The sequence below is a fragment of the Ambystoma mexicanum genome, chromosome 12, assembly GCF_040938575.1.
Source record: "Ambystoma mexicanum isolate Mex_15411 chromosome 12, UKY_AmexF1_1, whole genome shotgun sequence".
NCBI lineage: Eukaryota > Metazoa > Chordata > Amphibia > Caudata > Ambystomatidae > Ambystoma > Ambystoma mexicanum.
The window spans coordinates 159,730,569-159,758,466 of record NC_090936.1 but is presented as its reverse complement, the minus strand read 5'-3'; the positions used below and the strand labels follow the sequence as shown (position 1 = coordinate 159,758,466).

At 43.9% G+C, this 27,898-nt stretch overlaps 1 protein-coding gene across 2 annotated transcripts in view; it reads left to right on the top strand.

The window, feature by feature from the left end:
* Nucleotides 1–27,898, top strand: part of BEST3 (bestrophin 3) — a 469,126-nt gene that overhangs the window by 67,208 nt on the left and 374,020 nt on the right. Inside the window, exon 2 of one of the 2 annotated variants that reach the window (XM_069628231.1) lies at nucleotides 18,168–18,262. The exons of the other annotated variant lie outside the window; for it this stretch is intronic. Coding sequence (XP_069484332.1) covers nucleotides 18,168–18,262 — 95 coding nt within the window. The remainder of the gene's footprint in view (nucleotides 1–18,167; nucleotides 18,263–27,898) is intronic. 2 annotated transcript variants of the gene reach the window in all.

Sequence of the window (27,898 nt, the reverse complement as noted above, 5' to 3'; positions counted from 1 at the left end):
CTTCTTCCGATCCTGGACCTGCAAGAATCCTACTTACCATTTCAGTATCCAGACATCATCAGCACCTGCAAAGAACAGAAACAACAGGTTAGCAAAGCGAACTTTACACGCAGTGCTTACTTACCTGATCCATCGGCTGCGGCCGTTTCTTCACGCCGCATCTCCACCTGCAAGAACAAAAGCATTGCCATACTTAACGGCACGCTGTGAATTCCGGATTTCTTCGTTCTGCATCGCCGCCTGTGAAGACAAAGTATCGTTAACAATTTACTGGCATTCCGCGGACTCCGGCCCTGCAACCCAACATCTGAAAGGCAAAAGAAAAGACATTAAGCAGGTATTTACTTACGTTCATCACGCTCGTCGCAATAAAACGCCTGCGAATTCTCCGGCGTCTCTTTAACACGAACTAAGCTGCAAGGAAAGAGACAGCTAGAGCGCTTGCCATACTTACGAACTTCCAAGCGCTTCACTTCATCTTTCATCTCAAGAGCCCTGCAATACATAAGGGAAAGGCATTATACAGAGTCTGCATATAAACGTGCCACGCATGTAAAGACTATAAAGACAAAAGGTGTCCAGAAACTCACCGCTCGTGCAGATAACGACGGTAACCATCCTCTGAATTCAAGAGGCCTGTGTTTCACCAGTGAAGGAACTGGCAACGGCACCCTGCACCAGTCGCAGATGGAGAGCCCAGCATTCACCTATATAAGGTGAGCACGTTGACCTGGGGGCTCTACGAAAAAGCTGGGAAGAGAGAGAGGGACTTTCAACAACCCAGACCATTAACCCCCATATTCTTTCACCTGCAGAAACCTCACTCTTCGAGTCCGACACACAGTGCGAAGAGGTTCGACCCCAGAAGCCAATCGAGTCCTGCACATCACTTTTCGAGTCACAGACAGCTTCCTGCCAAGACCCGCGCCTCCGTGGGAATCAGGTGAGCGTTACAGAACGCGAAGCCCACCACAAAACTCCTATCCAGGCGCAATGGAAACCTCAGACACTGATCAACTAGCCCAGTTGCTCGGGGAATTAAGAGCAGAAGTACATGCAGCTCGTCAGGAAACAAACTCTCTAAGAAGAGAATTGATACTTTCCAAGGAGCGAACAGAGGACCTTGCTAGGCAGTTGTTACAAACGCAGGCAGGACAGACACCTTTGCCTGTTCTAGGAGGAAGTTATCCTTCTGCATCATCTTTAAATCCAGTGCAAATCAATCTGCCCGGTAATGTTCCCTTGGCTCCGCCCGAACGCTTTTCCGGTGATCCAAAGAAATTCGCAGTGTTCATCAATCAGTGCCGCCTACACTTCTTATGTCGACCAGCTGCATTCCCAACAGACCAGACCAAGGTGGCTTTCGTGCTTTCTTATCTCAGTGGCAGCGCTGCAGATTGGTCGATCCCTTTAGTCACCCAGGATGATCCGGTTTTACATGATTTTCAGGCCTTCCAGTCCAGCATGGAGAAACTGTTCGCAAGACATGCACAAGGGCAGGCCTTGGACAATGAGCTTCTCTCATTACGACAGGGTAATCAAGACCTCTTGACTTATATAGCCTCCTTCAATAGACTCATAGTGGAAACACAATGGCCCGAGGACAAGAGAATAACGCTTTTCTACAGAGGCCTGCGTGGAGAGCTCAAAGATGTGTTAGCGCAAGTTGTGAATCCTCCACAAGAATGTTCTGACTATATTGACTTAGTTGTCCAATTGGACCATAGACTACAGAACAGGAAGGCAGATCGTTCCAGATTTGATACCCGAGTGTTTTCTAAACCACAGACCTCGAATAAGGGAGCTGACACTGTGGAACCCATGCAAATAGGGGGCATGAAAGGACCTTTAACCCAGAAAGAGCGGGAAAGAAGAAGGCAGCTGCAATTATGCCTCTATTGCGGAAACTCAGGACACTTTCTTCGGGACTGTCCAGTGAAACCAGCTAAGAAGACTGTAGGAGCCGCGGATACTTGTACCACAAATTCTGAGCAGGGAAACGACCTCGCCCGACAAGAGTAGAGGTCCTCTTGCCGAGAGTTAAGATCTGTCCCGTGACCTCGCATTTCGTGATACCCATGGTCCTCATTAGTCCTGAACGTCCGGATCGTTTGCATGCAATTGAAGCTTACATTGACAGCGGAGCAATCGGTAACTATGTGGACCGTGAAATGGTACCAAGGATGAATCTACCCCTTGTCCCTAAGGCAGTGAAAGACGTCATCACTACTGTGGATGGCACGGAGATAGCCTCCGGACCAGTAACGCAGGCCACCCAAGAAGTGACGCTAGTGAGTCAAGATGGACACCGGGAGAGAATCGTGTTCGATGTAATCAAGGCCCCTCAGTTCCAGATCATTCTGGGAATCCCTTGGTTAGAGAAGCACAATCCTAGGATCGATTGGCGAGCAAAGACGGTTCAGTTTCCAGAGTGTTTTACCACTTGTTATCCTCGGCCTGATGTTTCACTGGCGGCAATCTCTTCTGAGGAGGTGCCCAAATTACCTCCCGAATACCAGGAATTCCAAGACGTCTTCCGGAAGGATCAAGCCAACACCCTGCCTCCTCATAGGTCTTACGACTGTCAAATAGATCTGATACCTGGAACAACTCCTCCTTGCAGCAGGTTTTATGCCCTCACCGAGCCAGAGAACCTTCACCTCAGACAATACCTAGAGCAATACCTAGCTAACGGGTTTATCTGTCCTTCAAAATCTCCAGCTTCATCGGCTTTGTTCTTCGTTCCAAAAAAGGAAGGAGACCTTAGGACTTGCATAGATTACCGCGCCCTGAATCAGATCACCGTTAAAAACAGATACCCGTTACCTTTGATCCCTGAACTCCTGGATCAAGTCAAAGATGCATGTATATACACAAAGTTGGATCTCAGAGGAGCCTACCACTTGGTACGGATAAAAGAGGGCGATGAATGGAAAACGGCCTTCCGCACCAAGTACGGGCTATTCGAGTATCAAGTGATGCCCTTTGGACTGTGTAATGCTCCTGCTGCTTTCCAGTATTTTATGAACGATGTCCTTAGAGAACTCATAGACGTGTGTGTTGTTGTCTACATTGATGACATCCTCGTCTATTCATCATCTGAAGAGGAACATCAGAGACACGTTAAAAAGGTTCTCGAGAGATTGCGTCAACATAATCTTTTTGCTAAGCTTGAGAAATGCGTTTTCAACGTAACGGAAGTCGAGTTCCTGGGATTCATATTGTCACCTAACGGAGTCCATATGGATTCAAAGAAAGTTGATGCAATCATCAAGTGGCCATCACCAACCTCTGTAAAAGGAGTTCAAAGCATGTTAGGGTTCGCTAACTTTTACCGCAGATTCATTCCTGAATTTTCTCGGATAGTCCAGCCCATCACCGCTCTGTTGAAGAAGAACAAACGTTTTGAGTGGTCTTCTGAAGCAGAACAAGCTTTTCAGGACTTAAAAGCTAAATTCATTTCTGCACCTGTTTTAAAACAGCCTCGCCCAGAACTCCCCTACATCGTGGAAACGGATGCTTCTAGTCTTGCTATGGGGGCAGTTTTATCACAAAGAGATCCGGTCACACACCAACTACATCCTGTTGCCTTTTGGTCCCGCAAGTTTTCGCCTCCCGAGATCAACTATTCAATTACAGACAAGGAACTTTTGGCCATCAGATCGGCCTTTAAAGCCTGGCGGCATTATCTTCTAGGAGCCAGACACACAGTCACCGTAATGACTGATCACCGCAATTTACAATATCTAAAGACAGCCAAAGCTCAGTCTTCCAGACAGCTTCGCTGGGCTCTGTTTCTAGCAGAATTTGACTTTATAATTACTTATCGACCAGGCAGTAAGAACGGAAAAGCAGATGCTCTCTCCCGGATGGGAGTAGATGAACATTTGACCAATCCAGAACCAATACCCATAATCCCAGAACAAAGAATTTTGGGTTTGGTCAGCGCTCAATCTTTTGAAGACATCAAGACCATGGTTAAATCACTCCTAACTCCGGGCGATTTGCAAGATTGGCAATTAAAGGGGAAAGAATTCTCAGTGGATCAAGACCTACCATATTTCCGAGGACGATTGCATTTACCCTGTGAGAAAATACAAAAACAAGTAATCTCCTGTTATCACGACTCTCTAATGGAGGGTCACCCTGGCATTACCAAAACCATGGAAAAGATTAAAAGACATTTCTGGTGGGCGTCATGGAAAAAGGATATTAGAAACTTTGTAATCTCCTGTGGTGTGTGTGCCCAGAATAAAAGTCAGAAGGAGAAACCAGCCGGCCTATTACAGCCACTAGACATCCCTCCCTGTCCATGGCATACCCTGTCCATGGATTTCATCACGGACTTACCTCCATGCTCGGGGTATACTACCATTTTAGTAGTCGTGGATCTATTCTCCAAGATGGCTCACTTCATTCCCCTGAAGGGTCTACCATCAGCCTCAGTATTGGCCCGAGAATTCTTAGAAAACATCGTTCGGCTACACGGTTTTCCCTCGGTTTTAGTCTCCGATAGGGGAAGTCAATTCATCTCTCACTTCTGGCGCAGTTGCTGTCGTCTAGCCCAAATTGATGTAAGACTTTCAACTAGTCACCATCCCCAAACTGACGGACAAACCGAAAGGACAAATCAAACTCTAGAGCAATATCTACGTTGCATGCTCCAACAAACTGAAAACCCCTGGAAGGATATTCTTTGGATCGCTGAATACGCTTACAATAATTCGATTCATTCTGGAACAGGGAAGACTCCATTCTTCCTACTATACGGACACCATCCTAGAACCTCTAACCTGGATCCTCCCCAAGAATTCGAAGCACCTGCTGTGGATCACTTGCACTCGGAGATCACCCGTGCTTTTAAGGAAGCCTCGGCCCATCTGCAAAGAGCTAAAGCTCAATTCAAAAGAGGAGCAGATCGACACCGTAAAGAGGCTCCTCACTACGCTGTAGGAGATCAGGTCTGGCTATCCACTAAGCACCTGCCTCTAAAGGGACCCCGCACCTTCATCCCGAGATACCTTGGACCCTATCTCATATCTGCCATAATTAATCCGGTGGCTGTCAAATTGGAGTTACCTACGCATATGAAAATACACCCAGTATTCCATGTCTCCTTAATAAAACCAGTACAACCAGAAACCCGATTGACTGAATTCCCAGAACCGGTTTTAGTAGATGGAGAACTTGAATTCGAAGTTAAGAACATCCTAGACTCCAAGATCTCCAAATCTAAGTTATATTATCTGGTTGATTGGAAAGGTTACGGCCCCCAGGAAAGGTCTTGGGAACCTTCAGAATATGTCCACGCACCTCGTCTGGTCAAGAAATTCCATCTGAATCACCCCGACAAGCCAAAACCCCCGGAGAAGACACGCTTAGGAGGGGCCTTGAGGGGGGGTACTGTCATGATCACTGCTTCCAAGGAGCCAGGACCAGCCCAAAGTCCTTGGAAGCAGGCCCCTAACCCTAATCCTAAGCACCAGCCGGTCCCCACTGGGACCTTTTGGACCTTGTCCTGGCGCCGGTGGCACCAGGCTCATCAAAACCATTGGTCCCGGCACTGGAAGCGCCGGGCTCATAATAGGTGTGAAGATGCTTGGGTGGACTTACCTGCAGCAGACCATGCTGCTTACTTACCAGCCACTTAGAAGCCATCTGAGAACAGGAACTACTTTCTTACCTGGGTGGGGCAGCTCCACTCCCTGGATACAGCACTGGAACTCTTCTGGAAACTGGAACTCTTTTCTTACCTAGGCGGGGCCGTGGAAGAAGATGCCTCATCACTCCAAGGCTATTTAAACCACACCCGATAGATGAAGCGTGCTTCGCGTTATTCTGCATCTGCAGCAGAACGCTCACCGAGTCTGCTCCGGCCTTTCTTCTTCCGATCCTGGACCTGCAAGAATCCTACTTACCATTTCAGTATCCAGACATCATCAGCACCTGCAAAGAACAGAAACAACAGGTTAGCAAGGCGAACTTTACACGCAGTGCTTACTTACCTGATCCATCGGCTGCGGCCGTTTCTTCACGCCGCATCTCCACCTGCAAGAACAAAAGCATTGCCATACTTACCGGCACGCTGTGAATTCCGGATTTCTTCGTTCTGCATCGCCGCCTGTGAAGACAAAGTATTGTTAACAACTTACTGGCATTCCGCGGACTCCGGCCCTGCAACCCAACATCTGAAAGGCAAAAGAAAAGACATTAAGCAGGTATTTACTTACGTTTATCACCCTCGTCGCAATAAAACGCCTGCGAATTCTCCGGCGTCTCTTTAACACGAACTAAGCTGCAAGGAAAGAGACAGCTAGAGCGCTTGCCATACTTACGAACTTCCAAGCGCTTCACTTCATCTTTCATCTCAAGAGCCCTGCAATACATAAGGGAAAGGCATTATACAGAGTCTGCATATAAACGTGCCACGCATGTAAAGACTATAAAGACAAAAGGTGTCCAGAAACTCACCGCTCGTGCAGATAACGACGGTAACCATCCTCTGAATTCAAGAGGCCTGTGTTTCACCAGTGAAGGAACTGGCAACGGCACCCTGCACCAGACGCAGATGGAGAGCCCAGCATTCACCTATATAAGGTGAGCACGTTGACCTGGGGGCTCTTCGAAAAAGCTGGGAAGAGAGAGAGGGACTTTCAACAACCCAGACCATTAACCCCCATATTCTTTCACCTGCAGAAACCTCACTCTTCGAGTCCGACACACAGTGCGAAGAGGTTCGACCCCAGAAGCCAATCGAGTCCTGCACATCACTTTTCGAGTCACAGACAGCTTCCTGCCAAGACCCGCGCCTCCGTGGGAATCAGGTGAGCGTTACACTATGTGTACTTTCTGAAGGCATTTCGCAAGTGGCACGCTGGCAGACGAAATCCAACGGAGCAGACATCATGACTTTACTGCTTCGGTAATCATTGCCTGATTTATTGGGGAAAGAACAAGCCCCACGGCTTTGATGAGGGCTTTGCATTTCACGGCCTCATAGATTCCATTACGGGCTTTCAGCCTTCAGACAGCGGCACCTTAGACCCAGCAAGAGGATGCAACAAGCGTCTCAAGCACGCATCTGCCTTAATTGATAGCCCTGCACCACTCTGGGCCACAAGATTCTGTAATAACAGACATCGAATATGACGTGAAGCGCCATTTTTTGGAAGCACTCACAATGGGATTCATTCCACTCCACCGGTTCACCTTTCCCTGAAAGTCTCAGAGGAGATCAAAGGCTCCCTTGCCACCCCCCCCCCCCACACTTTTGTTTCCACCAAGAGGCAATGCGGATTTAGCGATTGCTCTCCTGTCCTGAAGAAGGTTGAATATTAAGTCATTATATGAGGGGATCGTGTCTCCTCGCCAAGAGAACTCAACCGAAACATGTTGACAACAGTTTTCCAACCCCCTGAATACAGACAGAGGGGCTCATTGTAAAATAACTGTCTAATCTAATCTAATAAGTGTCTAATTTACAATTGTTTGATCTACCACTCTGATACGAATAAGATATCACTCCTGTTTTCTATCCTTTGTGAATATGATGAATGCATGAAGAAGTTGTGAATGAGCTGTGTATGGAGGGATGTGCTGTGTTGGTAGTTGGAGTTAAATTTGATATGAACACAATCACTGTATATAATTTTGTATAATCTGGTATGTATTTGTACAATAAACAGAAAGCTACTATGATTTAAATAATAGGTAGCTGTCATCTTTGGTCTAGTTGGCCCACCTCTTTTTATCCTATTATAGAATTGCCTGAAGGGCCATAGACAGTAATCAGGCTTCCCTTATTATCTCTAGGAATTTCGCAAGTGACATATTTGTGAATAAACTGCAAAACAGTTGCATCACTGTCTTCACCAAATTTAGGAGCATTTTTAATCCACAAAAGCATGTGGATGTGTGGTGCTCCTCTAGCTTGATATTCTTTTCTCCATAAGAAGTGTTCCACTTCTCCGAGGGGAGGAAGTGCTTTATTGCAAATGAAGTGCAGCATGGCAATGAAGCAATGATGGAAGTACCTTGATACATTTACAGGATCTAGAGAGCAAAGTTCTCCTGGTGTTTTCATGTCTACACCTGTTTTGTTTTTGTTTGCTACGTGTAGGAAAGTGTGCAAGTCTTCCCATGCATACTCTGCACAACTTAAAGTGACAAACCATGTGGGTGGGCCAAGGTTGCGTAGCATACACCGTACATCTGCGTGCTCTCAGAACCAGTACTCTTTTGTACCACGCATGTTTGCCAAGAGGTTTGTAATACATGCTTGTAAAACTTCATCCTTGTCTTGCACCTTTTGAAGTAGCTGTGTAGCAGACATGTTTTGAAAATGGGAACCGGTTTTGAATGTGTGTGCAAACCCATAACATAGCGTTGCTAGTTCACTTTCAAAAAGGAGGTGAAATATGTATTCCACGTTTTGTCTAAATCTAGGGTCTTCAGAATACATCATAAAGAGCGGTATTCTGATGCTGTTATTTGTGTGCATCTTTCATCGTATCTCCCACCTTTTCCAGTTGGGAATAGTAGAGGGAAGGCTTGTGCTTCTACACTTTTTTCACATACACTAATTGGCGATCCTTTGGCTTGCCGCATTTGATATATTTCTAGTGCATCGTCTATGGTGTCTTTGGAGTGCAGTGGGTGAATTGTATAGTGATCTAAAATATTGGAGGCTGCAACAGGATCTAGAAGTTCAAATTGGCCAGTTGTTGGGGAGTCCTGAATTATTTCGGTGGTTTCTCTTAGGTTTTCTTCAACGTTTATTTCTTTGTAGTATTCATTGTTTTCTTTAAGATATTGCAAGGCTTTCATAACTTTGTTTAAGGCCACCAGGTGCTGCCAATTTTTTTAAAATCTTTTGTAGGTACACCATTTACCAGGATAGTCAAAGATTGTTCTATTGGCCTTTGCACTCGTAGAGTGTCTACATTTTGTTTCAGATCTAATGGTAAATAAACTACTTTTCCACAAATGCCTCTTAGTAGTTCGGTGGGAGGCAATCTTGCAGTTTTTGGTTGAAGTCGTATTATTGCTTGAAATGGGTGTACTGTTTGGATTATAATGCTCTCATACAAATTATGCTGCTAGAGTGCGTTTGGCAGTGGACATAATTCTAAATTATAAGTGATCGCCCGTGAAGGCATTTGGTTATTGTCAAGTTTTGCAGTGCAGTATGTGCACAGTATGGAGGTGTTAGTAATTTCGTATTTGTTTTCAGCAATAAGGTACAGAGCTCATTGATACCATTGGGATTCCTCCTTGTCTTCTATTTTGTGCATTATGTCTACAGTTTTGGTGTTCTTTTTATAGAAAGTTCTACGACAACACACACATACTTGGTTTGGCACTTCAGCAGATGTGAATTAAAGTTTCGTATTTCTTTTTTTTATGTGTGACATAGAAAGTTGATATCTGCAAAGTTTTCACTATTATTGTCCAAAAGTGCTAGAGTTTGTAAGTGCTCTTCAGTTCCAAAATATTTCCTTTGGATGTGCTCTATTTCTTCGAGCAGTTCTTTGGCTGTACCATGTAGGAGAATATCATTTAAATGTTGTAATGCTAAAGCTGGACTTTTTGCATAGTACAGTTTGTAAACAAGATTTCTTACAGTAGAATGGTGTGTTGCTAACATTTTGATATGGTGGAATGTGCTCCTGCAAGTAGGTCCAGAAATACAGGCTAAGGAATGTCCTCGTAGTCCTGTGTATTTGCGCACTGGGCAGAAGTCCATAGTTTGTAGTATTTTAATTTTTCCTTTGTTGTTGGCTTTCACATAGTGATTGAGGAACTGCTGGAAAGATTTGATAGAGTATTGGTGAATGTTACACATTGATGTGCAAGGCCATTTGTAGATGAGGCGTATTGGTTCGGTGCAATGGACAGTGGCATCTAAGTTTGATGGGGATATTTGTGAGAGCAGGGTTTCTTCTTTCATTATGGTATTGTGTACCTTTTCATATCCTCGTCCACTGCTATGCATGGCAATTTGGTTTATTTGCTCTTGTTTGTATGATTCTTCATTGAAGTATGGCTCTGTGCTGGTGGTGTGACTCCACTCACCTGTGCAGATGGTACCAAAGGTATCTGTGCTGACATTGCATTTGTTTCGAAGTAGTGGTTGTAGTTTATCAATTAATTTTGTTAGTGGTTTCATTCTGTTTAAAATTAATATAAACAATTTCCATTTCAGAACCATTGCACTGTCTACAAGAGCTTCCAGGATTACTTTTCTGCAGTAGGTTTTAAGGGTTGAGCGTGATTTCTCCCCTCTATATATAAGGTTCTGAAGGACTGTGTGGTGGAATCTTTTTTGTAAAATAAATATATTGGATTGGTTCCTTGTGGTGACATTACCATTTGTACGTGCTCTGTTAGCAGTAGTGCGAGATGCACTCTTTTTAGTGCATTTCTTTTCATTTCTACATTTAGCCAGAGGAATTACAGTGTTCTTACTGGTAGGTGATTCCCTTTTCGTTAGTGACTGTATTAGCTCTTCTATTTGAACTTTCTGTACAAATTCTGCTTGGGGTGGATGGCTACTTTCTATGATTTTAGGTTGCTCTGATCTATTTCTGTGTTGTTTTCTACAGAGTTGCTGTTTGGTAGGCATTCTGTAGTAGCTGTTGGAGAAAAAAGGGAAGTGTGGGTGTGCAGATTTTGAAATGTATCTGTGTGTAATGTGCATGAGTGGTTGAATATGAGGGTAGGCATATAAATGGAAGTATGTCACTGTGTAATGGGCTCTAAGTTTTGATTGGGAACACTATATTACAACTGTGTGTTACAATTATGGTGGTGTGCTGACAATATAAAGTGACGAAGTGTAGAGGTGGCATGAATAAGAATGAAGCACATACCGGTGGGTTGACGCAATTCTGTAGCTTACAATACAAGAATACTGCACTCTCTTAGTAAGACGTAAAACACAACAATGGTATGGTGCTTACTTTGTTGGTTGGTGAGATTAGGTTTATTCTAGGTTGTATTTTCAAGTTCACATGCCAGTGGTTTCACGATACAGGTGGGTACTGAAACTGTATAAGAAGATCATAAGAAAATATGTTTGTTAAGGGTATAGTGATTGCATTTGGAGAATACAATCTTTAAAAGTGTAGGGGGATGTCTTGACAGGAAGGGTTAATGTGTGTGTATAAATGGATGGCTTAATCTACGAATGGGTACTTGGGAACATCACCATGTTTGGGAAGGGGGTAAGTGGGTTATTTGTAATTGTGTTGTATGACATGCTCTTTGGCAAGTGTGTGCATTGGTGTAGGACTATTTATTTTGAAAATGGATTACTTCTCACTGTAGAAGGGTGTGAAAAACATTCAGAAAGATGTACAGTTTGCAAAGGAGAATGTTTTTGTGTGCGCAATTTCATTTACTTTTCTGCATATATATGCTTGCTACATGAGTGGAGCAATTGTTTCAGTTCTTTAATTTATTTATGCACATTTATAAATGGTACTGTTGTAAAAACATTTTTTAGTTGTTTAAGTAATGTTGCAACCTATGAAGTGTGCAAGGTAAGTGGCAGGCAACGTGTTGTTATGCATGGAATGAATGCACTTGGATTAGTTTGGTAGGATATATTCACTGATCGTTTTCTCTGCGATTTTTACGAATTTCTTAGGAGGTGCGTTAATGGGGGAAAAGATCGTAAAATTGACTGAAAGAAAGAGAGAGTACCCGTTTGAATATTACAATGGCTGCTATGGGTATATGCCACCTTTGCAAGCATGTACCACATGTACCACTGTAGGTGGCATTTGATGGTTGGTGATGGGAGAAATGACAGTATGCTTTTTAGTACGTTCTGGCGGTTCAGTGCCAGGTACCCTGTTGCGAGGCACTCATAACATAGTTGCAAATGTACTGTACAAAGAGTATTGATACCTGCAGGTTATGGTGAAGGGTGGCGATGTGGATGAATCTGGATGCAGAAATTGTAGATAGTTTTAAAGTACTTTTCAGTGGAGGTGCTTTTGATTCACAGGAAACTTGTATTTCGAGTGTTTAACGGTTAGTATGGAGTGTTCAACAGAGATGACAGTGTTAAATGTAGAGGTCTTTGATGTGATTGGTGGATGCGTGTATTACTGTTTAACAGTAACCAATGAGGGAGTGCTGGAAAAAGAGTGCTGGGAAGAGAAGGACTGCCGCTGCTTTACTGGGGCATAACCCTCGTGGTAGTTGGGGAAGTGCACATGCTGTACTTCTCACTATGTTTGGCATGGAAATGGGACTTCGCATGAACCAATCAGGTGTTGAGGGTGTGCTTACCAGGAAGGGGTGGTCATTCTTTTTTCAATTGCTGTGTACCGTGACAATGGCAGAGATGCAGAGAGTGAGAGTGCTCATCGTTGGTGATGCATTATTGGGTCACCTGCATACATATGCGCGGGCTAGCAGCGTTGATGAAAATTCTGGTGTGCAGGGAGTGCACGCTTTGTGACGCAGTGTGGCTACACCGAGTTTGGAAGCTGTCCTTGCAGATCGCAGAGATGTGGCCACTTGGAGTTCTGTTGATATACTAGTTCTGCATTGTGGATCACTGCATGTGGCTTTTCGCACTGCTGCAAGTTTACTCGGTTAACTGAAGGAAGTGCTCAAAGCAGTCATGCGCATTTTTCCACTGCAACACTGATTTGTTCATGCATACCACCACGACCAGTGTGGAACAATCCGGATGTACTTTCTTCCAAGGTAGAGAAGGAAAGGTGTCTTGTCAACAGCGGCATGTCTGCTTTTCTGTTCGATGCTGGGATGTTCTTCTGTGCCCATGAGAACCTTAGTGCTTGCACTGTGAGGTTTTTCAGTGGAGGTGATTTTTTATTGTCCCCCCATTGAAAATGCTATTCTGTTCCAGAATCTAAAAGACATTTTGGAGAAGTTTGTGTAATAATGAAAGGAGGAGAAGAAGAGACCAATCCCCCAAAAAATGTATAAATAGGTGTTTGTTCACAAGCAGGTTTACAAAAAAAAAACTTTTCACTACTACCAATAAAGAGGGGATCCTCTACCGTGCTTGAAATGTGTTTCTGCACCGGCTCACTAAGGAGAATATGTACGCGGACACTGCACCATTTGAAGATGTGCATGTGCCACATGCAGGTCTTTGAAGGTAGCTGAAATGGAAATGGGACTGTGCAGGGATGGGGATTGGTCAATCAGGTTTCCTGGGTGTGGAATGTAAGGACAGATTGTGCTAGAACTTGTGTTTGCAAATAGGAGTGCCCATGGCTACGGTTATGGCTGTGCTGGCGTTCTGGAGGCAGACTGTATGGCTTTTGGGCGACTCCTGGATACATTGGCTGAAAGTGTACGCCGAACGCTGTGGTGTGGCTGCACACCTTGGGTAAAATAATGCAGATGTCCACTGGTATGGAGTACGTGGGATGAAGTGGCAGCATGTCGTTCCTCTTTGTTGCGCTTTGGTGACGCTCGATCATCTCAACATTATTATTATTCATTGTGGAGGGAACAGTTTAGGACATGTTACCGACATCTCACTGCAGTTTGCGATGAATGAAACACTTCTGCAAGTCATGGAAATGTTTCCAAAGTCACGCAGGATTTTTTCTCACATTGCCCAGAGTCAGATGTGGCTGCGAACTTCCTCATTTGGGCCACAAATGGAGAAAGCGCACCGCAATGTGAACAAGGCTGTTCATGCCTTTTTGCGACACATTGGCATGTTCTCCTTCCACAATGAAAACATTATGTTGCATAGTACAAACATTTTTCGTCCAGATGGAGTCCATCTCACTCATGCTGGCAATTAGTTGTTTCTGCGTAATATCCAGAATGCAGTGCAGCGCTTCGTGCAAGTCTAGCAAGCATTTCTCCAGTGGGTGTTCACCACTTTAACCTTTTCAAACACAAACAGCACAAAAAGGCTCTTTTCAGAGCCACCACTTCCTTTTGTGAATGCGTGCAATGCTTGTGACGGGGCCACACCTCACATTTTGTACCGCGCTGTCCGTGGAGCTTATATTCTGGGGGGTCGGCCTGCATCCTTTCGTTGAAATTTTATTTTTGGACTGTAAAAAGTGGCTCTGAAAAGAGCCTTTTTAAAATTCCCCTTTCTGGGTGTTTTGCACTTCTCCTATTATTCTAACGCATGACACCGAAGGAACGGAAAGAAAGGGACATTAGGGAAAGGGCACCAACAACAGGGATAAGAAAGGGCAAGTGGAGAGAGAAAGGTGTTGAGTGGCCATTATTTAGGTAGGGGGCACTGATTGTCATGTTGCCGGTCCGAAGCTTCGAAATGACTTCGAAGTTGCTCTCCCACGCAGAGTACCGCATCACAGTAAATGCACAATACAGTGACTTTGGAAAGGTACGGGTCTGCTGCGGTGTGTATGGCCTGCAAGGCTGGTTTAGTGATCCGCTGCCCCACTGGAGTGTCCCTCGTGGTGGCAGGAGCAGATGCAGAGGATGCTGTAGAGGAAATTAACCTACTGCCTTGTTCGAAGGGGACAACCCTCCGAGCTGCTGCTTTGTGGTTTGATTTCAGGTGCCGCCGTGTGGAGGTGGTGCCGTTGCTGTACAAGCCAGGTTTTCCGCAACCAAGTACTATGTTGCACTAAGTGCATTTCACCTGGTTAGCACGAGATTTGGGCGCGCCTCCTACGGTGGTAAATAGTTTCCACACCCACAATTGACACTGGGTGTAGGCAATGGCGATTTCCTCTACTTCATTCTCCTTCTCCTCTTGATCTCCATCCACATTACCACGCCTGTTCCCTTTCTCCAGGCACTACGGAAGGTGGTGGTGAGGTTGTGGGTGCTACTGGAGTATAGGCAGAAGCAGCAGCCATGGTTGGCATTAGTGGGAAAGGTAATGCAGCAGAACAGAATTGGTCAGAAAACAATTTCAGCACGAAGCAATGTGCACCCCTGCTCTGTACTGGAAAGCTGTGGGGTGTGCCCTTTTATAGGGCTGCTGTGGAGCATTTGCAACCGCAACGCGGCTGTAAATGTTTCCCAAAAATAGTTAGATGTACAAGGGCCGAGTGTAGGACCTCAGTAAGGGTGCACTTTCATAGTAACACTGCATACATTGTACAAACCAGTACTTTTTTTTGATGTGCAGGGGCCCTGATCGTGTCCTGCAAGTAAGGGACTACGCGCAGTGTGGGTGTGGTTTCCATTTGTAGGGTACGGGTGTTTGTAGGGTACAACAGGTGGGATGCTCTGTTGCTTAGGTGCCGGCAGGACGTGGTTGGCCGCCTCCGACTACTATAAGTACATTACACGTTTCTTCGCTTATGTTGCACTGGGGCCGTGTTACCAGAACGCAGAGGAAGAGATACGCATGCGCGAAGTTGTGCCACGCACAAACGTGCACTTCTAAAACTAAACATAGGTGCTTCACAAGATGCGGACGTGCGGCCCGTAGTGGTCTCTTACGGATGCCTCCATTGTGATTGCGGATAGGTGGGCTGGTGCGATGTCCGTAGCCATTTTGCTTATTTGCGGTCCTCCCCAGCAGTACTGTGTCATGCAGAGTCATAATGGGATTTTACAAACAAAGGAAAAAGCACATATAAAATCAACAACAATTTACATATTAACCTTTATTTGCACACATTCATACATACTATTCGGAAAGGGAAGGAGGACCAGAAATGGATACAAAGACCGGGGATTTGGGGATTTGTACAAGTTGGTTGTGAGGGGAGGAAGGGATTGAGGTCTCATCGAAACATCTCTCATGTCACAGAACTTGCGTGGATGGCGGGCTGGGAAATGGGGAAGTGGTACACGTGCAGGTGGGGCAGTGGTATTTTATTTTCTCCATAATATGTCCTTATACGAAATCTTTTAAGGCAGCAAAATTGTTCACCAATTCCTCCATTTTGGCATACAGTCTGTCCAGTTTGCCATTTTCAGTGTTTCCTTCAGTTCTTGTGCCTGTATGCTGTTGTGGAAGAAGTGCCACTTGTGCTGCATTACTTTCATTCCCTGTATGTTGTTTGAAAGAAAACCAAATGTGTTCGGTATTCATGAAGCAATATATAGTAATTGTTGTACTTTTTGCACTTTGTTGCCTACCAATGGGGTTATTATTGTCACTCATTTCATCATGTGGAAAATTCTCTCCCAGCCATTCTAGGGTGCTTGCCATTGCAGTAATTGTTTTACTTTTCACACTGTGGTGCGTACCAGAGGTGTTACTATCGTCGCTCATTTCGTCATGCAGGAAATTCTCTTCCAACCATTCTAGGGTGCTTGCCATTGCTGCATATAAAAAACAACAACATGCTTTTCTACTATTGTACACTGCACGAAGTATGCACTTATAACACAAACTTCATTGCTGCATATAAAAAACAACAACATGCTTTTCTACTATTGTACACTGCACGAAGTATGCACTTATAACACAAACTTTGGTGTACTTACTACGTTGCAGTGACGTTCTGCTCTCAGTACTTTGCAGGCCTAACTCTGGCACTTCGGCCTTCGTTCCTATATAAAGCAGCAGTGCGGAAAGCTTGCACAAGGCAGGCATTAATTCTCATGTTGGTGCATTCCGTTATACTGCATACCCTATGCCTTTGCTCTTTTTGTTTCAAAAGCACACAATTTGCAGACCTACTGCATTTTCTCTTCCAATTCCCTACATGGTGCTGTTTGTATATGTTCCTTGTCTTTGGTGCATGGTACCACTATGTAAGCGTACCCCTGCCTTTCTCGGCATGTTGGATACCACCCGATGTTCACGAACAGACGCATAGTCCGCCACCACTTTGGCCATTACCATGGAGCCATTGGGTTAAGTATGCTGTACAGTACATCCATATAAACTAAGAGTATCCCGGTAAAAACCTATGAAATTCAGTGAAAAAATGTTGTTAAAGGGACGTTATGGTTAAATTGCGCTACTAAAAACCTATTTCCTTTACTAAAAAACTACAATGAAGGAACGTTACAGTTAAGATGGCCCACTAAAAACTTATCAAATTCAGTGAAAAAACATTTTTTGTTAAAGGGACATTATGGTTCAGTTCCCCTAAGAAAAACCTACCAAATTCAGTGCAAAAACTTTGCTAAAGGAATGTTATAGTTACTTTGCACTAACTACAACCTATCTATATTATGCTTACAAGTAAAACCGAAAAACCCCTGAAATTTGCAAGTTATGGTAAACTAAGCAACCATAACTCGCGCCACCACTGCGCACTGCTAAGACTAACACCCATGACATCAAAGATGATATCAGAAAAAGCTGCCCAAAAAGCAACCCAAAAAACATTATTTCAAAACATGGAGCTGTCCATGAAAAATTCACAAATATTCCTTGCAGAAGTGGCTGCTTCGAAATTTTTACTGTGGCACGTTTTCTGATTGTTTTCATGAAAGGGTTCAAAAGTGTGTAAGAAAAGTTATTTTCGGAAAAATCATAGACAATTTGTGTTAACATTAACTTTACCATGTGCTACCATTCCAACCTAAATGTCATTATATATATATATCTGTGTGATTAGGAGAGATTTGATTGTTAGATCACACTAGAAGTGCCTTGTTAAACTTTCACCATTATGTTTGTGAGTAGTGGTATAAGTAGCTGCAGTAAGTGGCTTTCCCTGCCTAGAAAGGGTTTTCAAGAATAGATATAATGCAATGTATGATAATTAAATATTCAAAATTGAGTTATCTTTTCAATACTTGTTCCTATTAGTGTAGACTCAGTTTCTGGCTCCAGCTCTGCCGACAGTTGATCTAGTGACTTAGCACTTTCTGTCCCATGGTGTACATTCTGGCACCAGTCACAGTACACAGACGGCCTGTGCAAGGCATTGCTGCCATTTGAAATCACATTCATATCAAAGGCTGGAACAGTGAGCAGATGTGTGCGCTTAAGTATTTTTATTTTCTAAAAAGGAGAGGGTAAATGAGGTGGAAGCAAACCAAGCATATATAATATTTAAAAACAGAAATTGTCAATATGTTAATTTTTTTACTCAAGTTTAAATGTAATAAGTGCCAGTAACCAAGGTCAAATGCTTTACTCTCCCTGATTCTTGTCTATTCTTATACTAAATGCAGCTTATGTATTCACATCCTCTTTTGCCACTCATGAATTTATTACAGAAGAATAAAAGGATCGTTAAATACATATTTTATTTCTGCTTCAGATTTTATCTTTCAGAAAGCGAAAAACGTTACTTTGAAAAATTATCTCTGTACTGTGACAAATATGCTGAGCAAATCCCTGTAACCTTTGTGCTTGGTGAGTATGAGTTACAAACGGAATGAGCCCCACAGCTGTTCCCATGGGATGCTGTAAACCATTTTGCATGTGACTGTTGTCAAGCTTGCCTCGCATGCTGGGAAAGAAGCTACTTGCAACATCTCGTGCCAATCACTTAGGCATTTTATCGCTAAATAACACCATGCTGTAAGCTTTCCATCACTAAAAAAGCACTTTTGCAGTGCTTTTATTAAGTTGTATTTTAATTTAACAAAGCATTTTGCCTGCCTTTTGAGCATGCAAAGTAACCTTTAAGCATGGGTATTTGTGTGATGAAAATGATGCAGTGCCACCATTGTTTCCATACCGGGTGATCACGACTGGCAGGCGGAGGCGTCAATCCCGCCAGGTCTGACATGGCGGGTTTAACACCTCCCGCCTTCTGCAGGCGGACGAAGAAAAACCGGCACCATCACGAGATGGTGCCGGTGTTTCCATGATCCCCATTTCCATTGAGTCCTATGGGACTCAATGGGAATGGGGATTTACACCATTCCGCCACCGGAATTCCCGGGTCACCGGGGTTGTAATGCCCCGGTAATTCTGGGAATCACGGAGGTGGAATGGTAATACAAGTCCGGCGGTAACCAGGCGGTTTTACCACCTCGGTTACTGCCGGACTCGTAATGAGGCCCATCGCCTACGGATAAACATCAATAATCTGAGAAGCAGCATGCAAGGAAATTTCAGAGGTGAAAAACAGGGCTCAGATCACTTTAAGAAACTGGTTTGCGATAATTTGCGGGTCTTGTAAACTTTCCTCGTAGTCCAGATTTAGCAGAATATCAGTTGCGAACAAAGAATCTCTAAGGGATGTGCAGCAAGGTTCTGGATAAAGGACGGGCATTTTTAGCAAACAAATACCCAAAAAATAGCCTTTTAAAGCAGAAAAGGATACAGGAAAGTAGCACATAGTTAGGGAATTGGCACAGTGCAGGTATGCATGAATATGAATAGGAGGCAGCAGAAAGTAACACTCATTGGCAATGGCAAAAGTCTGGGCTTTTGTGTAGGCATGGGAAAAGCACTTGTCAGACACAGCCGTAGCGGTTTTAGCTGGCCATTGATGGGAGCAGGTGCAAAATTGTGCGACTACCTGGGCATCTAATAACAGTGCCTGGCATATGCCTATTACTTATACACAAGCCAAAACTGTTGTCTTTGCCAAGAATTGTTTTTAGCAGGACTTCAGTGAAGGACACGCATAGTGCTTATACATCGCTTGACTGAAAGCAAACCTGGTTAAGCCATTTGTATTACACCAGTATCACGTTTACAACTCCAATTAAAGGAGTAGTGCGCTCAAAAATATTATTGTCCCAAGCTTTAGGGCATGTGTTTTTAAGCATACATTAATCGACCATAAAAACATTTCCTATGCACCTTACCGTGGTTTTCCTCACTTTTACACATACGAAATCAGGCAGCAGGGCGTGGCCATTTTTTTTGCGTATCTTCTCCATTGCTGCATCGCCCTAAACTCAAGTGCCCTATCGGCACTAAATCATAGTCCCCGCCCCTGAAGCTGACATCACCATTCCTACCGATATTGTCTGCCTATCTCTGTGACGCTACTGTGCAGCGTACCCAAATGCACCCATTCATCACCTACGTCCCGACGTCAGTTGATGCAGAACCCGGAATATCAACACACATCCTCTCACAGCACACCGCGTCCCAATTCTGAATACAAAACACTATCTTTAAAGGAAACCGCAATACTCTGCAATTATAATGTGCTTTTATTTCACAATAAACACTCAGAGAACATCCGCTGATTGCCATATTCAACCACATTTTTTGTTTCTTTCTTTGTTCTCGATACACAAATGTTTATCGTGAGTCACACAGTGTTCCTTTGGCTACAAGCGCATTGGATGGAGGCACCGTGATTTGCAAGGCTTCGGCATCAGCTTGTTGCTACACCACCGTAAACGATGTCAAGGTATTCCTTATTGCCGGTACCGCGAAAGGGCATATGGGCCCGCGGCGATCGTCCCAAAACAGCGTGATGGTCATCCAACCATTGAGGTGCATCATCAACTGCCGGCTGAAGAAGCCATCAAGTAGTATCTGGAAACGATGACATTTGCAGTCTGGCAGGATGTCGCTTGTGTATAAAACATAACAGAAATGTGTCTTAGTAGCCGTTCTTTATTCTATTCTAATCGATCCATTACTTATGCACCGTGTGTAAACTAATGATGAACACAAACGTGAAACAATGCAAACACAGAGAAAACAACGTGCAAAGTTGGAGTCTACAATGTGATTGAGAGGTTAGTGCTAAGGAGTGTGTTTAGCTTGCAATGGGAGGCCGATGCGGAAGTTGATGTAAGAATTCGAATAACACATAGACAGCATTTTAACGTAACATTAGCCTAGAATTGGGCGTTGGTGGAAGCTGTGCGAACACAGACGTGGACTCTGTGCATTTCGGTGCCGGACTGCCCACGTGCCTGGGATAAATACAAGTACACACTGGTTGTTTCTGAGTGTCCTCACAGATTGCCAAAAACAACAAGCCATTGCAATGTTAGCCAGCCAGCCATACCAGTCATAAAATGAAACCTTGACTCCTTTGTCTACAAATTCACCTACAGTAAAACTCACATAATAATCAGCATTTCCATTCTCTCAGCGTAACTTTCTTTTCCTTATGAATCCTCTCTTTATTTCCAAGGACGAAAAACAATACAGCCTTATACCTAGCTTGCTTTTGGTAAATGAAAGCCACAAATAAACTTGGCAGGACGCGAGGGAGTAGACAGCTCAAGGCATTGACCTTGAGTCCCACGGCATCGATTCCCATGTGCACCACTGTAGCATTAGGAATATTTACGGAAAACAACCAAATTGTTTCCTGGCATACACCAATGCCACGCGAAATTTCCAGAGATTTACTCATTTTATGAAAACACTTGGAATTCATAATCCACCTGTCAGCTGAGCACGTCTCCCGTTTTCGGCTAGCGAGCGCCACACACAAGGAGCACCAACAGCCCCCACCTTTGCAAATGCTGCGCACAGCGAACAGTGACTGCCCCCCACCTTTTTCCTCCGGCGCCTGTGTCAGACTAGCCTATTTGTCACAGAAGGTCTACCGCGAAGTGTTATAATTCAAACAGTGTATTGGTTTTGCTTCCTTCCTCTGAGGAGTCTGACCGTTCATTGCTGACCACCCTGTGGTCCCCCAATATAACTGCCTTTATGTCCTCATTCAACCTCAAAGCTTGGGGTACATCTTGCCCACTGATAAGGTCTTGGAAGAGCAGTACCCCTGTACCCCCCACCCCGGCAATGAATTGGAAATGGAATGTGTTTTATATAATGTTTTACAGGGCGGCAGAGTTATCTGTATGCTTAATCTCTATAAAGACTTTATTCTTCTCAATGCCACTCTCCTGGTCTCATTCCCTTATGGATGTGTACAATTATTATTATTATATTTTGTATTTTGGGGACTCTGCACCTTCAGACCCTACCCCCGCACCTTCTCAAATTCACCTCCCATATACCTAACATGGGGTGCTCAAACAGACACTTCTTGCAAAACAAATTGACAAACAGGGTAAGTCTGGAAAGACATTTTTTGTACGCTTTATTTGGACAATTTATACTTTTGATAGCTCTGAAATTCAACTTCCATATGTTTTCCATTGGTCATGTACAATGTATCAAAATTGTTGAACATATAAATAGCTGCTAATCATTTATATCAGGAAGCAAACTGTTCCACGAGTTCTGCTTTTGGTGGACAGGGCACGTTTGCAATGTTTTGTGGCAATGTATGTGTCCTAGGAACAAAACCACGAACGATTCCATGAGTATGCATGTCCAACACAGTCAAAGTCAGATCTTTCACGAAATCGAATTCCATTTCCTGGTATATTGGCTTGACTACCCACTTTTTGCTTCTTTTTCCAAAGGACATTTTGTAACGAAGCATCCCTAATTTTCCAGCATTTCTAGATTGTTGTCTGCCTATGTTCTTGTTATGCACTAATAACGCAAGTAGTGTGCGAGATTCCATACCCTGTATACCGAATGCAATCTCTTGCAATCTCTTGGGCCGGTACTTTAGGCACATATTGTGGAACACCTCCAAATCTCCAGTGTGACAGAATTCTGTGAGTCCCTTTAGCTCTCTTGATAGAGTTTTATCAAACACGATCTTCTCAAGAGCTTTGTGTGAAGGTGAAGATGGAACCAACCACTTCTTCTTGCGTTCCTGCTCCTTCGATAAAGGTTCATTTGCACATTTGTGAAAATGTCCGTTTTCTGTCCATGAGTGAACGTTGGAGCAGTGGTTTAAACATTGTTCCAGGAGTTCCGGGCTCAAAAGGCAGCAGCAGCAGGGCCATCATGCCTTACAATGGAGAGCCACAACCATGGTTTTCCCCCTCCCCCCATCAAGGGGAAAATTTGTGCTATGGAGGGAGTTGTTTCCAGCCACCTGCAAGAAAAATTAAGTGCGAAAAATACAAGTACCAGAATCCTTAGCGTCAATTAACTTGCCACACCTGAAAAGGAAATGAAGACACGCCTGAAAAAGCAAAGAAACACAGCCTCCCTGAAGATTGATGGAGTCATGAAAACGTGCATTTGGAGGAGAAGCTAATGCAGGAAAACTTGACTGGCAACAGAGCGCCTGCCTTGTCACCAATTCTTAAACATTGTTCCAGGAGTCCCGGGCTCAAAAGGCAGCAGCAGCAGGGCTATCATGCCTTACAATGGAGAGCCACAACCATTCCTTTCCCCCTCCCCCCATCAAGGGGAAGATTTGTGCTATGGAGGGAGTTGTTTCCAGCCACCTGCAAGAAAAATTAAGTGCGAAAAATACAAGTACCAGAATCCTCAGAGTCAATTAACTTGCCACACCTGAAAAGGAAATGAAGACACGCCTGAAAAAGCAAAGAAACACAGCCTCCCTGAAGATTGATGGAGTCATGAAAACGTGCGTTTGGAGGAGAAGCTAATGCAGGAAAACTTGACTGGCAACAGAGCGCCTGCCTTGTCACCAATTTTTAAACGTTGGAGCAGTGGTGCATCAATGAGCGCCATTTTTCAATTAGAATTTCCACAGACCCATCAAATGTTTTGCAGCTCCACCAAAGATGGTTACTGAAAGACTGGGACCACTGCTAAATATTTTCAGAACCCTTTTTTTTACCAGCAGCTGTGAATTTTTTATTGATTGATTTAGCTATGTGTCAGACATCAAATTGATGGCGAATGTTTGGAAATTGCTTGTGTATGACCTTGGCAATTGAAACATGTCTGCCGGTGGCTATGAGGTCTATTTGCATTCCCCTCGATTGGAGATCTTGCATGGATTTTGTAAAACCATGTTTCTCCATGGCCACTGAGGATTTACATTCAGACACCTGCACGACCACCGAACTCACAATTTCTTTAGTGTCCATGTCCTGTAAGTGATATATGCAGTACTTTGCAGAAAAACCGGGGCTGTCACACTGTGCCAGAGAATGTCTGTTCAATTGACATTCGTTCAATTTTTCAGGCTTCACTGATAGCAGGGAATAAAAATGTACATTGATATTTGAAATACTGTGTTTTAGCGAGGAACTGAAGTCCCACAAATGTACAGAAACTGTACAACTTACTAAAGCTCGAACCACTGAAAAGAAAAGCTGCTGCACACAATAGATTTCAGGCTGGCACTTTGCCCAGCATCGGTTGAGCAGATCATGAAAATGGTGCATGAAGCAGGGCACAGGTGGCTTTGATTTTCAGGTTTGTGCCTTGTGATACACAAGTAACATTCACCAATGACTTCCCACATTCTACCCTCCTCACTGGATGGACACATTTCAGCATCAGTATAATCTTTACTAGGCAGCTGTCGAATACAATGTAGTTGTGCTCCTTTACTAGACTGTCGTCCTGCGTGAATGTGGTTTCTGTCTCAACTGTGGTGGACATATCCGACAAACTGCCACACTGAAGTCGAGACCTTTGGCAAGTTCCTCGATCAATTCCGTTGAGGCTTCAGTCTCTGTTATTTCATCTTGTGTTAATTGCTCATGAATTGGAGAAACCATCAGTGTCGATGGTTTATTGGGTGGCCCTTTTTTTGCAGGTGTAGATTGTGTGATGGGGTCAGTGAGTAATTCAAAAGCATCTTCCCTATATTCAGTTTCATCTTCATCTTGTCCAGTTCTCGCATTGTAGCAATGGTCCAACAACACTTTGTTTGCTTCACCGGTCACATTCCATTCATTTTCTGGCCATTGGGCATAAGCATCTCGAGTCTGCTTATTGACTGGAACACACTGCGCCTCAAATAATAGATGCTCCATGGTGAGATCTGTTTGGCAAGCAGCATCCTTGGTTTGATATGTTGTCTGTGTGCTCATAGTTCTTATGCTTCTGGGACTCTAGGAGATGGGTTGTACAAATATGTTCAATGTAAATACAACATGCAGCATATAGCACTTTAGATAAAAAATACATGTTATGAAGACAACACCAGCACAAAACACTTTTAGCAAAAAATTTGTGTGTAACTTACCCTTGTTTTCTTGTATTTCTGTGCAATCATCTTCTTTGTCTGTGCAAGCGTCTTATTCAGTGTGACGACCGCACCAGCAAACTGGTCCACCACCTCTGATCCATGTTCCTCCTCCTCTAATTCACCTCCTTTTATACATCCCTTGAATCGAATATTAATTTAAAAAAACAAAAAAGAAATCTTATATGTAATCAAATTCTTTCAACGCACAAGTCGCTTACATACATACCGTCGTAAACAGTGTACGTCGTTTAGTCAAAATAGACAATTTAAATTTCACCTGATTGGTGGCAAGTGCACTCGATCAGAGATCACCATGCAAAACTAACTTATTCTAATGTTGCACTGAAGCATTTGGCATTGCATTCTGCATACCTCAGACTCGGGAACAGCTACAAAGGATGATGTAACTGTAGTCGAGGTACCATCATCACCCTGTAACACAGTACTTCTTTTAGAATGGATGAAAACAGTGAAATTGAACAGAGACTATCGGATGCAGACATTTGGTACATATATATAAAAATGCATAAATGATACTCTGTGCAAACAAACGGCCAGATACATAAACTATTTCATATTAATTAGAATTCCATGTATAATACATTTTTGTAATCATAAAACTACCTGATAGGCGCTCGAAGTGGTTGTGGACACTGGGAAAGAAAAGGATTCAGAATCTAGCTCCTTCATTTTCAGTGAATTGCCACGAAGTGATAAAGTGAAAATTCGATTTGCATTAGATATGTGGGACGATCCAACTGTCAATAATATGAACTTCTGCAAGTCTGTATGGCTCACCATTGGTATACTGGAATTTTCTGTGTTGTCGCCAATATCGAGGGTCTGTGCTTCAGTCAATATGCTCGCCTAAAAGAACTGAAATGTGAAGCAACCGATTACGATAAGATTATGCTTATTTCGAAGTGCACTATTTCATAATCATCTCTGATGCTCATAAAACCAGGGACAGATGTCTAGCAATATGTGGCATTGTTCTAAAGTAATACAATCTGGTAAATATGCAAAGTTTAGTAAGAAGCAATTACACCGAAAGCACCAATCCGTTCCATGTAGTTATCTGTTCGGTACCCCAAAGCCTACAGCTAATTCATCATCTACAGCTAATTCATCATTGTGTACTCACCTGGTCCAGCGTGTGCATTAATAGAGTTGGAATTGCTTTCGGAAGCAATTTACGACAGGTTCTGAGTCGACGCTTTTTTGTGTACTGCGATGGGTTGTACATATCTGGGGCAAATGGCAGGCTGCATATGCAGTACTTATGGCCCTTCAAGTCCCTCGAGATTTCCAGGGTTCTAGTTTCAAGCTCATCCGGCGCAAATCCACAATATCTGACCCATTCTCTTATTCGATCTATATTCCTCGGGAATGGATGCATTATTGTGCCCTTAGGTCTGGAATGGGTCTTAGAACGGCCACTGGTAACCATGCACGCAGGCATTCTTGAAAAATATATTTAGAAAAGGACATATAGTTACAATAATGTTTTACACGAATGCGTGATAGGGATGGAATTATATTATAATGTTTCTATGCAATGTTTGTTGTGGTCACAGAAGCAAAACCTGTGTAGCGTAGTCGACTATACAATAGGGTCACTTTCATACATAATTGATTGAGATGACGCAAATCGTAACGTGTTAATCGTCCGTTGAATGTACTTTCTTGCTTCAAAAGGAAACATGCTTATAGAGATGGTCTGCGAAGGATGCAATTCTATCCCAATTGACACTGTTGACACTTGCTATATACTGAGAACAGAACCAATTAACTACAAGACAATGGTAAAGGCAATGAGATGAATGAAGATTACACTACTGGGTACATTCGTTCGAAATAGATCGAATTTTACAGAGATCAAAAAGAGACGATCAGGTGACCTGCACTTACATTGACTAACAATCAATGAGATTCAGCAAGCCGGGTAGTTAGTAGTAGGAGGAAAGGTAGCACAATCCGGAGTTGACTTTCAGTTCTCACAGATGCTCACAGGTAGCACGATCACGATTTGACTTCCAGTGCTCACAGATGCTCACAGGTAGCACAATCACGAGTTGACTTGCAGTGCTCAAAGATATGTCAGGCTAAATATCAAGGGGTTTGTAAAGAATTAGAAAAGCGGGTGTGTATGTGAATGAGTGACGCGTTTATGGCATGGTCTTATGTGGATTGAAGGGGCGCAGTCTGCATCATGGCAACAGGCCTGCAGACACTGGGTCTGGGGATGCCCTGAGTACAATGGCCGCTTTGCGGAGATAACTTTGAAGTGTGGAAGGTGTAGATCACCTCGGACGTTCCCATCCTGCCAGCACCCTCGGGAGGGCAGGGCCACAGGTGCGAACTGCCATTGAAACCGAGGGGGATGGATGCCCAAGATGCATGGAGAAAGGGGCCGGAACACTGATGAATGGAGACGACACACTTATATGGATTGAAGGGGCGCGGTCTACTTCAAGGCAACAGGCCTGCAGACACTGGGTCTGGGATAATGCCCTGAGTACAATGGCCACTTTGCAGAAGATAACTTTGAATTGTGGAAGGTGTATCGCACCTCGGGCGTTCCCATTCTGCCAGCACCCTCGGGAGGGAAGGGCCACAGGTGCGGGCTGCCATTGATACTAGAGGGGGGATGGATGCCCAAGAGGCTTGGAGAAAGGGGCCGGAACACTGATGAATGGAGACGACACACTTATAAGAACATCCTGCCAGTGTAAGGAAGAAGGAGGAGTTGTTTTGCCTCATCACTGGTGCTAGAAGAGAAATCCTGGCAACAATAGAAGAGGGCCTACTGAATTACCCTGTCCGAATCCATTTGTATAAGCCTCCGAGTCCATTTTGGAGTAGGCTGCTTTCAGATTAATGTGAAGCCTCCTCTCCCCTTTTGCAGCGCCGCAAACAGCGAACACAGCCGGCCTCCACTTTTTACTCCCCCTGAGCCTGTCCCAGACAAACTCATTTCACACGGATGTACTGGCTTGAATTGTTGCTAGCAAACAGTGTTTTCTTTTATCCTTCCACTGAGCTCATCTGCCTTCTGTGTGACCGGGCCAAATGCT